The 13,441-nt window shown below is 39.8% G+C and overlaps 3 protein-coding genes across 3 annotated transcripts; 1 reads left to right on the top strand and 2 right to left on the bottom strand.

Moving 5' to 3' along the window:
- Nucleotides 1-743: 743 nt before the first annotated feature.
- On the bottom strand, nucleotides 744-2,842 carry HELRODRAFT_183132 (hypothetical protein; the record flags this gene model as incomplete). Its single annotated transcript, XM_009033831.1, has 2 exons — nucleotides 744-2,422; nucleotides 2,809-2,842. The coding sequence occupies 2 exons, from the start codon at nucleotides 2,840-2,842 to the stop codon at nucleotides 744-746; spliced, it is 1,713 nt and encodes a 570-aa protein (XP_009032079.1).
- Nucleotides 2,843-4,853: 2,011 nt separating this feature from the next.
- Nucleotides 4,854-7,646, bottom strand: HELRODRAFT_183131 (hypothetical protein; the record flags this gene model as incomplete). The annotated part of the gene is made up of 1 exon (XM_009033830.1): nucleotides 4,854-7,646. One exon carries the CDS (start codon nucleotides 7,644-7,646, stop codon nucleotides 4,854-4,856), a length of 2,793 nt encoding a protein of 930 aa, XP_009032078.1.
- A 737-nt stretch (nucleotides 7,647-8,383) lies between these two features.
- HELRODRAFT_183130 (hypothetical protein) lies at nucleotides 8,384-11,956 on the top strand (the record flags this gene model as incomplete). The annotated part of the gene is made up of 1 exon (XM_009033829.1): nucleotides 8,384-11,956. The coding sequence occupies one exon, from the start codon at nucleotides 8,384-8,386 to the stop codon at nucleotides 11,954-11,956; it is 3,573 nt and encodes a 1,190-aa protein (XP_009032077.1).
- Nucleotides 11,957-13,441: the final 1,485 nt, after the last annotated feature.

Genomic DNA, 13,441 nt, shown 5'->3' with positions numbered 1-13,441 from the left:
TTGGAATCTTTTTTTGTTTGTTTTTGTTTGTCTGTTTGTTTGTCTCTGTGTGTGTGTGTGTGTTTGTCTGTCTGTGTGTGTGTGTGTTTGTGGATTTATCTGTAAGTTAGGATCTTTTTGTTCTTGATTATCAACCAATTAATTAATCAATCAGTCATTCAATTGACAAAATATTTGATTATTTGATTTATTACATATTAAATGATTGAATTCTTATGTAAACGAGTGAACGAATGATTGATTAATTTGATTAATCGATCGATTGATTGATTGATTTGATTGATTTGATTGATTGATTGAGAGATTGATTGTTTGATTGATTGACTGATTGATTGATTGATTGATTGATTGATTGATTGATTGATTGATTGATTGATTGATTGATTGATTGATTGATTGATTGATTGATTGATTGATTGATTGTAATCTATCGATCTGTTTTTAATCGTTCTTTTGTTGGATTGTTTTGTTTTTATAAAAATAAAAAAAATGAAAAAAAACTCTTTCAAGTTTATGCAATTTTTTATTTGAAATATAAAATGAAAGAAACGTGATGATGGGAGGAGCTGTTTCAAATGCGAGTGAGAGAAATATAAAGAATTATTATGAAACAATTATTCCATTATGATAATATTCTCATTTTTTATTCTGATAAAATGTTTTTTGGAAAGTGATCTAATCGTCAAGATTCTTTTTCGATCGTTGCAGGAAGAAAAATTTGAAAAACAAAACTTACCGAGAAATCATTTTTTAATTGGGGAACTTTTTGCCGGAAGTAGTGTTGGGAGGCGGTTGTAGCAGAACTGCAGGCTTGCTTGTGGCCCCACTTTGTTGCTTTCTTTGAGGATGCTTTGCTGGGAACAGGAAACACTCGGAAAGACTGGCGTGCAGTTTCTTTCGCTAGCTGATTTTCCACCGCCACACGCGTAGGACATCTTATCGATTAGGTGTTCAGTGCTGTTCGAGGTTGTCTGTTTCAAACTGATCTTAGATCCGGGGTTATGCTCTGCCAGAAATCCGTCTGGGAAGTAGTTCTTCTTTCCGGCACTTTCGGCGATTCCGGAGAAATTCTTCACGTTGATCCCGTTCGATCTGGATGAGGTGGTGCTGGGTGGGAGCGGGGGCAGGCTGTCCACCACCTTTCTTTCCTTCACCAGGGGTGAAGTTTTGACTTTCCACACTCCGTTCTCGTACGAAGTTTTGATGGTCAGCTGGGAATGTTTGAACCTGCAGTCCAGGTCTGTCGGGATGTGGATACTCGGTTTCCTCCTGACACCGCAGACAGGGACCCTCATTATTTTGTGCCTCTCCTTGTCGTAAACTATCGCGTCGCCCGACTTGATGATGTTATCGTCCTCTGTGCAATTCGTCGAAGCGTTGAGTTGCGAGATTTCAGTAGTGTTTTGAGACTTACAACGCTGAGGTGCGGTTGAACATTTTGAAGAATCACCACTGGTAACAATGCGGGAAGTGGAGGCAGCACTCGCTAGCCGCTTCATCTTTAGCGGAATGCAGCACCTGCCGTAGTAAACATGTTGCGGGCACGGGACTGCCACCATCTGTTTCGATTCCCACTCAAGGGAGTCCGAGGACTTGGGACAGTTGCTGGATTTGTTGCTCACGTCGACGATCTCTATGTTCTGTGGCTTCTTCTCTAATTTTTTCAACTGGATGCCGTCTGAGTTGACTTCGTAAGATTTTTTCAGTTGGCTGGACAAAAGTTGTTGCCACTGAGTTTGTTTTCGTTGAAGTTTCATCTGCTGAACGCTGGCCGTTGTGTGTGGACGTGGTCGTGTCACTGCTTTGTTGGCTACTGTTGCTGAATTTGTCTTTATCACATTTTCTTTCTCTTGCAAACTTTGTTCCTTCTCGTTGTTTTTACACAGCTTTTCAGACTCGTTAAGCATTTCTTTTGAGCGATCCAACTTCATTTGACTGTTGAATTGTTCGCGTTGTTTTTGTTGCTGCAACTGTTGCTGCAACTGTGACTGCAACTGTTGTTGTAAATGTGGCTGCAACTGTGGCTGCAACTGTGGCTGCAATTGTTGGTTCTTGGCGAGTTGCATCTGCTGTTGGATTTGTTGATAGTTTTGCTGCAGCTGTCGCATTGAAATTTTCTCCAATTGTTCGTTGTTGTTCTGTCTGTTGAGCTGTGGCATCATAGGCGGTTGGTTAACCTTATTGTTACTGTTCACCACGTTTTTAGATTTTTCCAGAGGGGGCCTAACAAATCTACTAGGGGGGTAGGGCGGACCCCAGTAGAACATAGGGGGTGGTCGTGGGGTCGGGTACTGTCCGTAGTAGGATGGGTAGGTAAAGATCGGTGTTATGTTGCGATAGTTGGATGAATAATTCGTCCCTCTTTCATTTGGGAGACAGTTCAAGGCTGCTGTCAGAACCTCCATGATAGTGTTTGGCTTTTCTGATAATTATTTTATTATAATTATAATATTATGTTATAATAATAATATTATAAACTATTATTTTATTATATTATTTTAATCAGCTATAACAGTACAATGATAAGATTTAATGGTTGACTTCTTTGAAAAATAATCAATGTTAGAAATGCTATAAATATCTATAATGCTGGCTACTAATAACGTTCCTTCATTCGTTCATTCATTCATTTAGTCAGTCAGTCATTCATTTAGTCATTCATTCGTTCGTTTATTAATTCCTTAATTCATTCAATTATTTCATAATTTATTCATTCATCCATTCATTTATTCAATCATTCGTTCGTAGCCCATCAACATCGTTATAGAAAAAAAAATTATTCAATTATTTATTTGTTTATTAACTAACTCTGGGCAGAAATTCTACTAAGTGCATGGCTCATTTCAAATTATTATTATTATTATTAGTAGTAGTAGTAGTGATAGTAGTAGTAGTAGTAGCAGTAGTAATAGTAGTATTAGTAGAAGCAGCAGCAGCAGTAATAGTAGTAGTAGTAACTGTTAATATTAATTAATATTACTAATTATTATTGTTGCTGTTATAATTATTCTATTCTATTTTATATTATGTATATTATTTCTTATTATCTAATTTAATTTTTGAAAATTTGAATGAACGAATAATTGATTGACTGATTGAATGAATTAATGAGTGAATGAATGGACGAGTGAGTGAATGAAATGATTGAGCAAACGAACAAACGAATAAATGAATGAGTGAGTATGTGAATGAACAAATAAGCGAACGAACGAACGAATGAATGAGCGTTAAAAATAGTTAATTTTTAGAATGATTCCGATTTTTTATCCAAAAAGTTAATACGGTTGTTATTGTTACTGTTTATTATTATTATTATTACTATTACTATTGTTGTTATTGTTATTATTATTATGACTATTTTTTTCAACTTTTGAAGTTTTTCAATAAGAACACTCCATTTTATTTGTTTTCATTTTAGGATTTCGTTTAATAAAACCTATGTTGACGTCACGGAAAATAGAATTAGTATAGCGCGAATTTTATTCTCGAAAACTGGCTTTTTTTTATATTAAGAGGGATGGGACCATGGATAAAAATCATTATATGATTATATATTCATTATATATCGATTATATGATTATTTATTGATTATATGTTGATTATATGATTTTATTATATATGATTATATTTATCCATGATTATATATATCCATTGGATGAGACATTAAATAAACCATCCCGACAAGCAGCCGACGATTTCAATTTTTGGTAAATTATTTCACTAATAGCGATAATGGGCTGCATACAACCAATGGGTGTCTATGAGCCGAGAATCTATGGAAGACAACCACTCCTCATTTTAACCAGTGTTGTTTGTTAATTAAGTCTGTAAAATTTGTTATTTAAGTCAGTAAAACTATGTTTTTAGACGGATATATTCCTCTGTTATTGTTTATACAGAAGGGTTTAAGGATGTTTATACTTAATTTGTTGTCAGTTAAGTCAGTGAAACTATGTTTTTAGACAGGAATATTCATCATCTGTTGTCTATATAGACTCGAATAGAGCTACAAACTATAACTCGATCATTTTGGAAGGTGTGGAACTGTTATAGTTAATTAAGCTGGTAGTTTTTTTTTATATGATATCAATGTAGTACTCAATAGCATAGGCATAAAAATTTATAATTTCATAAAGTGAATCCCATTTTTTGATACATAGTATCTATGGATATATAAATATATATCCATGAGAGTATCTTGGATCGACCGAATAGTCATCGTTATGTATTACTATAGTTCGATTTTTGTGGAATGTGACATTGTTATAATGTCAGTCTCCTCTCTCTCTCTCTCTCTCTCTCTCTCTTTCTTTCTCTCTCTCTCTCTTTCTTTTTCTCTCTCTCTCTCTCTTTCTTTTTTTTTCTCTCTCTCTCTCTCAATCTCCCGAGGTCCTGAACATGAAAATGTATAATTTTGTGATGGAAATCTCGACCCTTTCGATATATAAAATCTTGAAGCGACTAATTTGTGACATGCCATCATTGCTGTACCGAATGCACATACATTAGCTCGATTTTTTGGGAATGTGACGCTCATGTAGTGACTTGAGCTGGCAGTTAACTGGATTCATTACGTGTTCTTCGCACTGCGTTGCCGGCCATTACTTCAAACTTCGGAGTATGCTTCGGAGAATAATTGTATAGTCCGTGAATCATTTTATTCGATTAAGCTATATATTTTTCAAATATATTTATTCACTTATTTATAGATTCATTCAATTATAAATTATATAAAACCCGATGCAAACGATTCAAATTTTTTTTACAAAGTTGGAAAAAGCATAAAAAGACAGTAAACAGACAATAAGCAATACAGATTTCAGTTATAATTCATCAAAAATTCAAATTCCTAGTCAATCAGAGACAGTTGTTTGCAAAATTTTGTACGGGAAATTGTTTCCGCAAGCGGGCAGCCTACAGACCGGAGCTCTGTAGGCACTGAGGCAAGGACCACAAGCCGGTGCTCCCAAGTTAGGAGGGATCGGAGGAGGTGGAGGCAAGCAGGGATAGACGCAGGGATAAGGACTTTGGCATATGCACCCTGGTGGGCACAAACACACTGGCGGTAATGGCGCAGGAGGATTTAATCCGCAACAACCTGGACAGCCACAGCAGGCAGGACCTGTTGGACAGCAGCCAAGACCACATCTGCAGCCACAACCGCAGCAGCCACATGCACCACAACTGCGTCCGTACCAACATGGCGTGTTTCCGTAGCATGGTGGAGATTTGCAGCTGTCCACTTCTTCTTGCTGTTCGAGTTCATCTTCAAAGTTTTGGCGCTCCGTTACGAATCCACTGGTGGGAGCACTTTTTCCTGTAAGAGCGCTTAAATTTTTTGTCAAACCAGTCATGACACTTGGCGGGGTTGTCAATTTGGTGGCGATGCTCGGTCGTTTAATGGAGCTTATTTTTCTGACGCCATTCGAGATTGGGGAAGCATTGTGGCCGTTGTTTGTGTTCCATCTTAAGGGAGGGTTGTTGTTATCACTATTCGTGTTCCAACTTTCAAAAATATTGTTCCCATTATTTCTGTTGGATGCGCGTCTTCCGTTGTTTCCATTATTAAATCCCAGGGCGTCATTAGACGGAGAAGAATCAGTGGGACCACACGACGAACAAGGAGACGAACAGGGACAAAAGGAAGGACATGCGCAAGGACCGCAAGGAAATGGACAGCCACAGGGACCAAAACAAGAACACGGACAGGAACCTGGACATGGGCAGGAGCACGGGCAAGGACATAAACAGCATTTGGGTTTAGGTATTTTAGCAAACGGACACGGACAAAGATACATGTGGATGGGTTCTTCTTCTTTTTTCTCTGAACATTTCTTATCCTCATTCACTAATCCATCCAGGAAATTTCCGAGTTTAACTCTAGACGGCGTCAACGTTGTTTGCTTGCATGGAGTGCAGTCTACAGGAGGAATTGTAACTTTGAACGGTGATGGGATGGGTGGTGGGCACGCGCATCTTAGTGTCGGTCGAGCCGGTTTGTTCGGAGCTGGAAATATTAAAACTAACTCGTTTTTTTTCCTTTTAGGTTCACCATCTTCATCAAATTCTTCTTCTTTTAAACCCGACATGTTTTTTTCTAAATCGGTTTTTGCCGCGTCGCCATTTGCATCCTCCTTTTGTGGTTCGTAGGCGTCCCCAACTAAATTTTTACGAACGTCGTTATTAACACTATTAATTCCTGTTGAACGCCGCCTATTTTTCTCTGTAGACGGTTCAACTCCAATATCTTTAGTTGGTTTGGATTTGAATGAATGTACTAATTCTGGATCGTAATCCACAGGATCGATTATGCCCATCGAAGCTCTGTATTTTCTCAAATTTTCAATCTGTAACTTGCAGAGTTCTGTACCTAACTGGTTTTGCTCGTCCACAGTCAGCTTACGACTGGTGTACATAATGCTCATTGGCCCGCAGTAAGGAGGGCAGAAGCATTGGTTGTCAATCTGCGGAAAGCAAGAATGTTCCGCTGCTTTTAGACCGTGAAGACTTCCATTCACCAAATTTTCCAAATCGGCTTCTGCTAAATCTGTTGTCGGTTTACGACCGGGTAGGTCTGAACTGGCATCGTCGTCGGCAGTAGTAGCATTTGATGACGAACCGCAAGGACAGTAGGAAGGAGCACAACAGGAGGGTGCACAGCAGAGGGGTGCACTGCAGGCTGGGGTAAAAACAGCCGGTACACCACAACCTGGCCGTGGACAACAAAATGGCGGATAGCAGCATGGTTTTGAACAGAACGGCATGCAGAAGGTGGAAAAACAGGATGAAGTAGCAGAACACTTTGGTTGATCAGAGTCGCTTTGATTATTAGAAGAGTTTGGATGGCTGTTCATTATTTTCCTAGCAATCTCCTTCATAGTGCTGCTTTTGTTTGGTGCATTATTAATGCCGACGGAAGATTTTGCTTTTGCATTGTTGTTTTCCGATAAGAGATTCATCGTGTTTCTCAGATTTTTTTGCGTGAATTTATTTTTTATTTGGTCGCTGACAGCTTTCATGTATATGCCTTTTATAGTATCTGGATCTTCTTTTTTAGTCATTAATTGAAAAATAGTTCGTTCATTCTCGTCATCTTCGTCGTCATCATCGTTGTTCTCCTCACTCCTATCAATCATATCTGTCGACTTTTTAGTTGAAATGTTGCTATTGTTATTTCCGTTGTTACCGTTGTTCTTCGTTCCTTTTGTCATCATCGAGAGTGCACTGGATGTACCAGACTTTTCACTTTTTTTATCAAAATTAGTTCCTTGGCTAAGATTACTGTGTTGTTTTCTAGTGGGCACCCAGACGTCGTTAGGACCAAGATACGGCGGTGCTTTCTTCTCGTTTGTTATCGTAATCCCATGCTCGCAGGCATTTTTCGGACTCGGGAGGTAACACGGGGGGACGGCGGCAAATGGCCCACTAATACCGCACACGCCTCCTGAGTACATTGGGTAGCAGGGACCGTTGTCTCCCCACGGAGCGTATATTTTCTGGGTGCTGAAAGGAGTGCGTCCGTGCATCATACAGTGGCAACACATGGGATAGGGGCAAGGATAGAGTATGCTGGTGATCGTCTCTTTCGGTACACTCACAATGGCTTCAGGTAGGGAATCTTCGCTGCTGTCGTCTTCGTAATTCATTTCTGTGGGGCGGAGAAGGTTTCGATTCAAATTTTTTTTTTCAATTTTAACTAATTATCAGCATCGGAATTAAATTATAGCAATGAGTTGACGATTATTCGCTTACTTCGTTTTTTTTCAAAGAATTAATTGTTTGCTAATTTTTTAAATGATTTCTTATATTATATTTTTTTACGGATGTTATTTGTTTTCGGTTGTTAAGATATTCAGTCATTAAGATTATACATTGCGTCAGATGCGATTTTTTCTCATATTCTTTGCAGAGTCATTTTGAAATTAATTCATTTTATTTGAATTTAAATTTTATATTAATTTTAATAATTCAAAAACAGTGAACAAAAAATGACCAAAAGTTTTGTTTCAAATATTTCCTCTCAAATTTTAATTCTTCTTTCAGGAATTTGAGATGTTATGAGGCACTACGATATTATGCATGACGAAGTAAAATAAAAAAAAGTTAATGACGTTATTTAACTTAGAAAAATAAACAACACAGCATAAATTTTTAAATTATCAATTAACTAAGATTTTATAAATAAAAACATCTGTAAAAACTCTAGAAACTTCTAACGCGTCACGATTGAGTAAAAACAATTATCGGATATTTTACCGACAGGTAACGAAAATTTAAAAATCGAAACATCGCCGAGTTAAAATAACATCTAACCATTCGGCAAACACGTTTAAAAGCAGACTGATTCGATAGAAAATTGCGGACGATATCGCAGCATTTAAAGATGGTCAAAAAGGAGAAGAAAGAAGAAAATCGGAAAAAATGTAGCAGTCCAAAGAATGAAAACATAAACGCTTGCTGTGACGTTTGTTGTTCGCCACCTAGCTGTCCTGCTTTCCCTCCTTGTCCAAATCTTTGTACCAACCCTTGTTGCAATCCTTGCTGCCCTTCACCATGCTGTACCTCTCCGTGTTGTACGTCGCCATGCTTTGTTACACCATGCCGTCCACCTTGTAGTCTGTGTGGTCCGTGTAGTCCTTGTGGTCCGTGCGGTCCGTGTGGTCCATGTGGTCCGTGCGGTTCGTGCGGTCCGTGTGATCCGTGCGGTCCGTGTGGTTCGTGCAGTCCGTGCAGTCCGTGTGGTTCGTGCAGTCCGTGTGGTCCGTGCAGTCCGTGTGGTTCGTGCAGTCCGTGTGGTTCGTGTGGTCCATGCAGTCCTTGTGGTCCATTGACTGGCGATTCACCGCAAACTGAAGGTGATCCAGATGACCCATATTTTGACGGACCTCAAGACGATTTTCAGAAAAGTCCTGGGGGTGGTTCTTCGTTTAACGATCCGCCAGAAAATGGTATCCCAAATGGTGCTTCTGAAATAGGTGGTGGCTCGGGAACACCATCAGTGAAAGTTGGTTCTTCCGGCAGCCCCTCGCGAAGTGCTCCTTATTCCGGTGGCCCTTCATTACGTGGCCCTTCGGGTGGTGCACAATCCTTCGGTAAACCTTCACTAGGTGACTCACCGTGTAAAAATTCCTGCTGCTCACCTTGTTCACCCTGTTGTTCGCCCTGTGGTTCGCCCTGTGGTTCGCCCTGTTGTTCACCATGTAGTTCGCCCTGTGGTTCGCCCTGTTGTTCACCCTGTTTTTCACCCTGTTGTTCACCATGTGGTTTGCCCTGTTCACCATGTGGTTCGCTCTGTTCCCCATGTAGTTCACCCTGTTGTTCACCATGTTATCCACCATGTTGTTCTCCATGTAGTTCACCCTGTTGTTCACCATGTTGTTCTCCGCCAGGCTGTGTTCCGTGTGGTTCATATCCATGCTGCCTATCGTCATGTTCTTCCTGTTCTTGTGGTCAACCATCCGGATCGAATTTGGGACAATCTAATCCGGACGATCCTAAATCCGAAAATTCCAGTCAGCCGTCATGTGCGAGCATGCCGTGTTGTTGTTACGTGCCACTACCCTTCTACACTCCAAAGCCAGTAACTTGCCCACATCCACACAATTGTTACCCACCGCCAGGAAGTTTTCCACCTCCGAGTTGCTACGAACCATTTTGCCCTCCAGGGTGCGTCGAACCTTGTAAAGGCCCTACATTTGACGGGCCCATAGATGTTGTCAAATCTCCGAGCTCCGGTTTATGCAGTGGCTGGGAAACGCCTATTTGCTGTCCGCCATGCGTCAATCCTTATTATAATCCAAAGTGCAACCCCTTCAACTACCCATGTGTACCTCCGTTGGATGAAACGAAGTGCGACACGTGTGCAATACCGGTTTGCAATACGGTTTTAAACGAGTTTGTCAGCGAGGCAGATTATAGACTACCAATGAATCCACCACCACCAACGCTAAAAAGATGCGCCAGAAAAGCTCGACCTAAACCGACCAGTCCTGTAGAAATTCAACTGGTTCGTAAGAAAAAACCTCCACCATGCGTTATTTGTCCATGCTTCTATCCGGTTCATTATCCGTGCCCTGTTTGTTCTCCTTATGATATGCCGTGCGTTCCTGAAGGGGTTGCCGTCAAACCGATGTCTTGTCGTCTTCCTTTCACTCACGCCAAAAAACCGAACATTGTCATCATCGATTGTGATCGTAAGGACGCGATCGTTAGCGAAATACTTGGCCTCGAAATCGAAAAAACAGAGCTACAGAAAGCTGTGGAAAAAGCCGCCATGGCTAAGGAAATGTCGAACGCCTCCATTGTAAGGAAGGCCAGTCTCATGAAAAGATCGATAAATTCCAAGAAATTATTGAAAGCTCAAACTGAGCTAAACTCGGGAAACAATTGCAACATCAAGGGAAGTTACAAGGAGGGTGAAACATTTGGTAGGAGGAAATGCTCGTTCGGCGTTTACAAGTGCAACGCCGATGATGCTGTGCACGGTGGAGGAGATGAAGCTAACAGTAAAACAAGCGAAAATGGCAGCAACAAAAACAAAGTCGTTAAAAACAACAGCAGCAACAATAATGACAACAACAAGAACAACAACGACAACGAGAACAACAACAATAACGACAACAACAACAACGAAAACAGTGATGTGCTGATGTTTGAAAATTCAAAGCCTCTCGCTTCTCAATTCACCACTCAGTTTATCAGCCCCTGCCCCGTCTACTGGCCCCACGTCTCCTCAACAACTCCACAATTACCAATGCAGTTTCTGTATCCATACGGACAATCACCATTCCCAATAACCTACGTGCCAGGTAACATGGCGCAAAACTTCTCCAACAATCGCAATGTTTTTCCTATGTACCAAACAGCACCAGCACAATTTCAACGACAGTTAGAACAACAAAAATTAGACGCTGTCACAAAGAAAATTGTCCAGAAATCACAGAAACTTCAACCACAGCAGCTTCAACCACAGCAGCTTCAACCACAACAGCTTCAACCACAGCAGCAAACTCCTCAGCAGCAGCTAGCACAGCCACAACAACTTTCGATACAACCGCTACCACCACAACAAAATTTTATGCAATCGCCTCAAAATTTCATACCGGAGAAGCAGCAGCAAGTCGTGAACCAAACCGCGCAACAAACACCTCAGCAGGACCAAAACCTTCCACAGCAGTTTTTATCATCGCCAGTTTTTTGTCAGCTACCACTTATGCAGCAGCAGCAGCTACAACAAACACAACCACATTTACAGCAGCAGCCGCTAGTCAAACAACCACAACAGTTACATCTTCCACAACAACAACAACCACAGCAACAACAACAGCAACAACAACAGCAACAACAACAGCAGCCTGACCCGATATCTCCGCAAAATCTGACCGGCAACAATTATCAAAACTCACTCCAGCTGACGTCAGAGCCCGCAGTTTCTGAACTGACGCTAACTTCGCTGAGCTCGGCCGTCAATGTCAACACCAATTCTCCGGGCACCCTGAAAAGAGATTCCATGGGCCCCGCACCTTCCGATGTAAGAAGCGATGACACCAGTTTGAAGTCATCGAAGCCAACTCAGAGCATCAAAAACTGCGTGTACATCGACGATAGAGATTACATCAGAGAAAGCAAGAGGAGGCGATCTCACTTCGAACCACCGAATGTTGGTTTATTGGAGCATCCGGATGAGTTGGACGAACCGGAAATGGAAATAGACCCCTGCTCACCCTGCATCAGCTGTCATCCCATTTATAAATGGAACAATTTTAGACAGAGAGAGTTGAGTTTTTACCAGAAGACGAATAAATTCTGTTGCGGGTCGAAAATTTGCAACAACGTCGGTCGGTTCGATAGGCCGATTCGAAATTGCATCTGTTTCTCGGCCGACGGTCCATACCCGCCAACCTGCGAATGCGATGAAAGTTCCATGTGCCCCGGTGTACCAAGAGATAATCAGTAGTAGTCGTGTGCGTGTGTGTGTGCGTGTGAGTGTGTGTCCATTTGAAATATATCTATGAATAACGTTTAAATAGCCACTTTTCGTTTGTTGGACTCTTCATTGTTAAAAATGTTGAATCATTAAGTCGGTTGGTTATTGATGTCGAATTCTTTTCTTTTCGCACTTATGAAACATTTTAATTTGTTTAAAAAGTGAATAACTTGCTAACAAATAAATAAACAAATGATTTTTTGGCATAAATATATTTCTTAATTTAATTTGTTTAAACGTAATAACATCAATCAAAAACTTAATAATTCTTCAAATATGGTACTCAGATTTTAAGAAGAGTTTGACACCAAAACTATTGAATTAAAATGCAACAGCAGTCTCAAATAACCGTTAATGATAACAATAATGATGATGGTGGTGATAAACCAGAACTCCGTAACTTCTACTTTCAAATCAAATTGAAAAACTTTCTCAAACAAAAATTAGTTCAGTTTAATTTTAGTCGTTTAAATTTCTACAATTTCAAAAAATTCCAAATTAAAAAAAGAATCGTGGAAATATAAACTCAATAAAGAAACCAAAGTGTGAAGTTTCAATCATTCAATCAATTAGTTTATAAAGCGCCATTTCCACGATTTTCAACAGCGCTCCTCAATGAATTTTACAAACAGATGGGTCTTGAGATCCGCTCTGATTTTTGTAAGTGATGAAGAAGTAGTCAGAGAAAGAGGTAAAGAGTTCCAGAGAAAAGGGCCAGAAAAAGTAAATGCAGATTCAACTAAAAGGTAACTAAATGGGTGAATCCTTGAACGTTATCGGTCAACAAATGGTCTTTATAGGCAATTATATGTCTTAAAATAGTTACAACGGTTATATTTGTACTAAAATCCCTTCAATAACTTGAAGTGGGGGGTGTAAGTCGTCTTTCCCCTCTGTGAACGTCCCTGATCAGCAGTGTCTAGATCTAAAGGGATACCAGTTTGAGTATAGTGGAAAAAATTGCTAAAAAAAACGCTTTTATTTAAAAAAATTGCATGAACACCACGTTAGCTAGCAATTGTTTGAGGTGTGCAAAAATCTATCCCGCGATGGGGATTTTAAAATTTGAGTACTATTATATAAGTAGTCTATAACGTAAAATTATATGTTCATTCATCCGTTTTTTCGTTTGATAGATGGTTGGTTGATTGGTTGGTTCATTCATTTGTTCGTTCCTTAATTAATTCATTAATTCATTTTTTCATTTGTTCGTTCATTCATCAATTCGATGGTTAGATGTTACATGCTGCTTTGCACTATATAACTCAAGTGCATATTTTCCCCCCTCAAATATCCTGAAAAAGTTAAGTGCTTTAAGATTAAACGCTCATGACGTAAACATAAATTAAAATACGTAATACTATACAAAATAGCGAGAGGTTTCAAGAATTAAGGAACTAGTAAAAAAAAATATAACAAACAAACATCATAAATTTAAAGTCTTGTAAAAAAGTG

The sequence above is a fragment of the Helobdella robusta genome (genome assembly GCF_000326865.2).
Source record: "Helobdella robusta unplaced genomic scaffold HELROscaffold_99, whole genome shotgun sequence".
Classification (NCBI taxonomy): domain Eukaryota; kingdom Metazoa; phylum Annelida; class Clitellata; order Rhynchobdellida; family Glossiphoniidae; genus Helobdella; species Helobdella robusta.
This window is presented reverse-complemented; position numbering and strand designations above follow the sequence as displayed.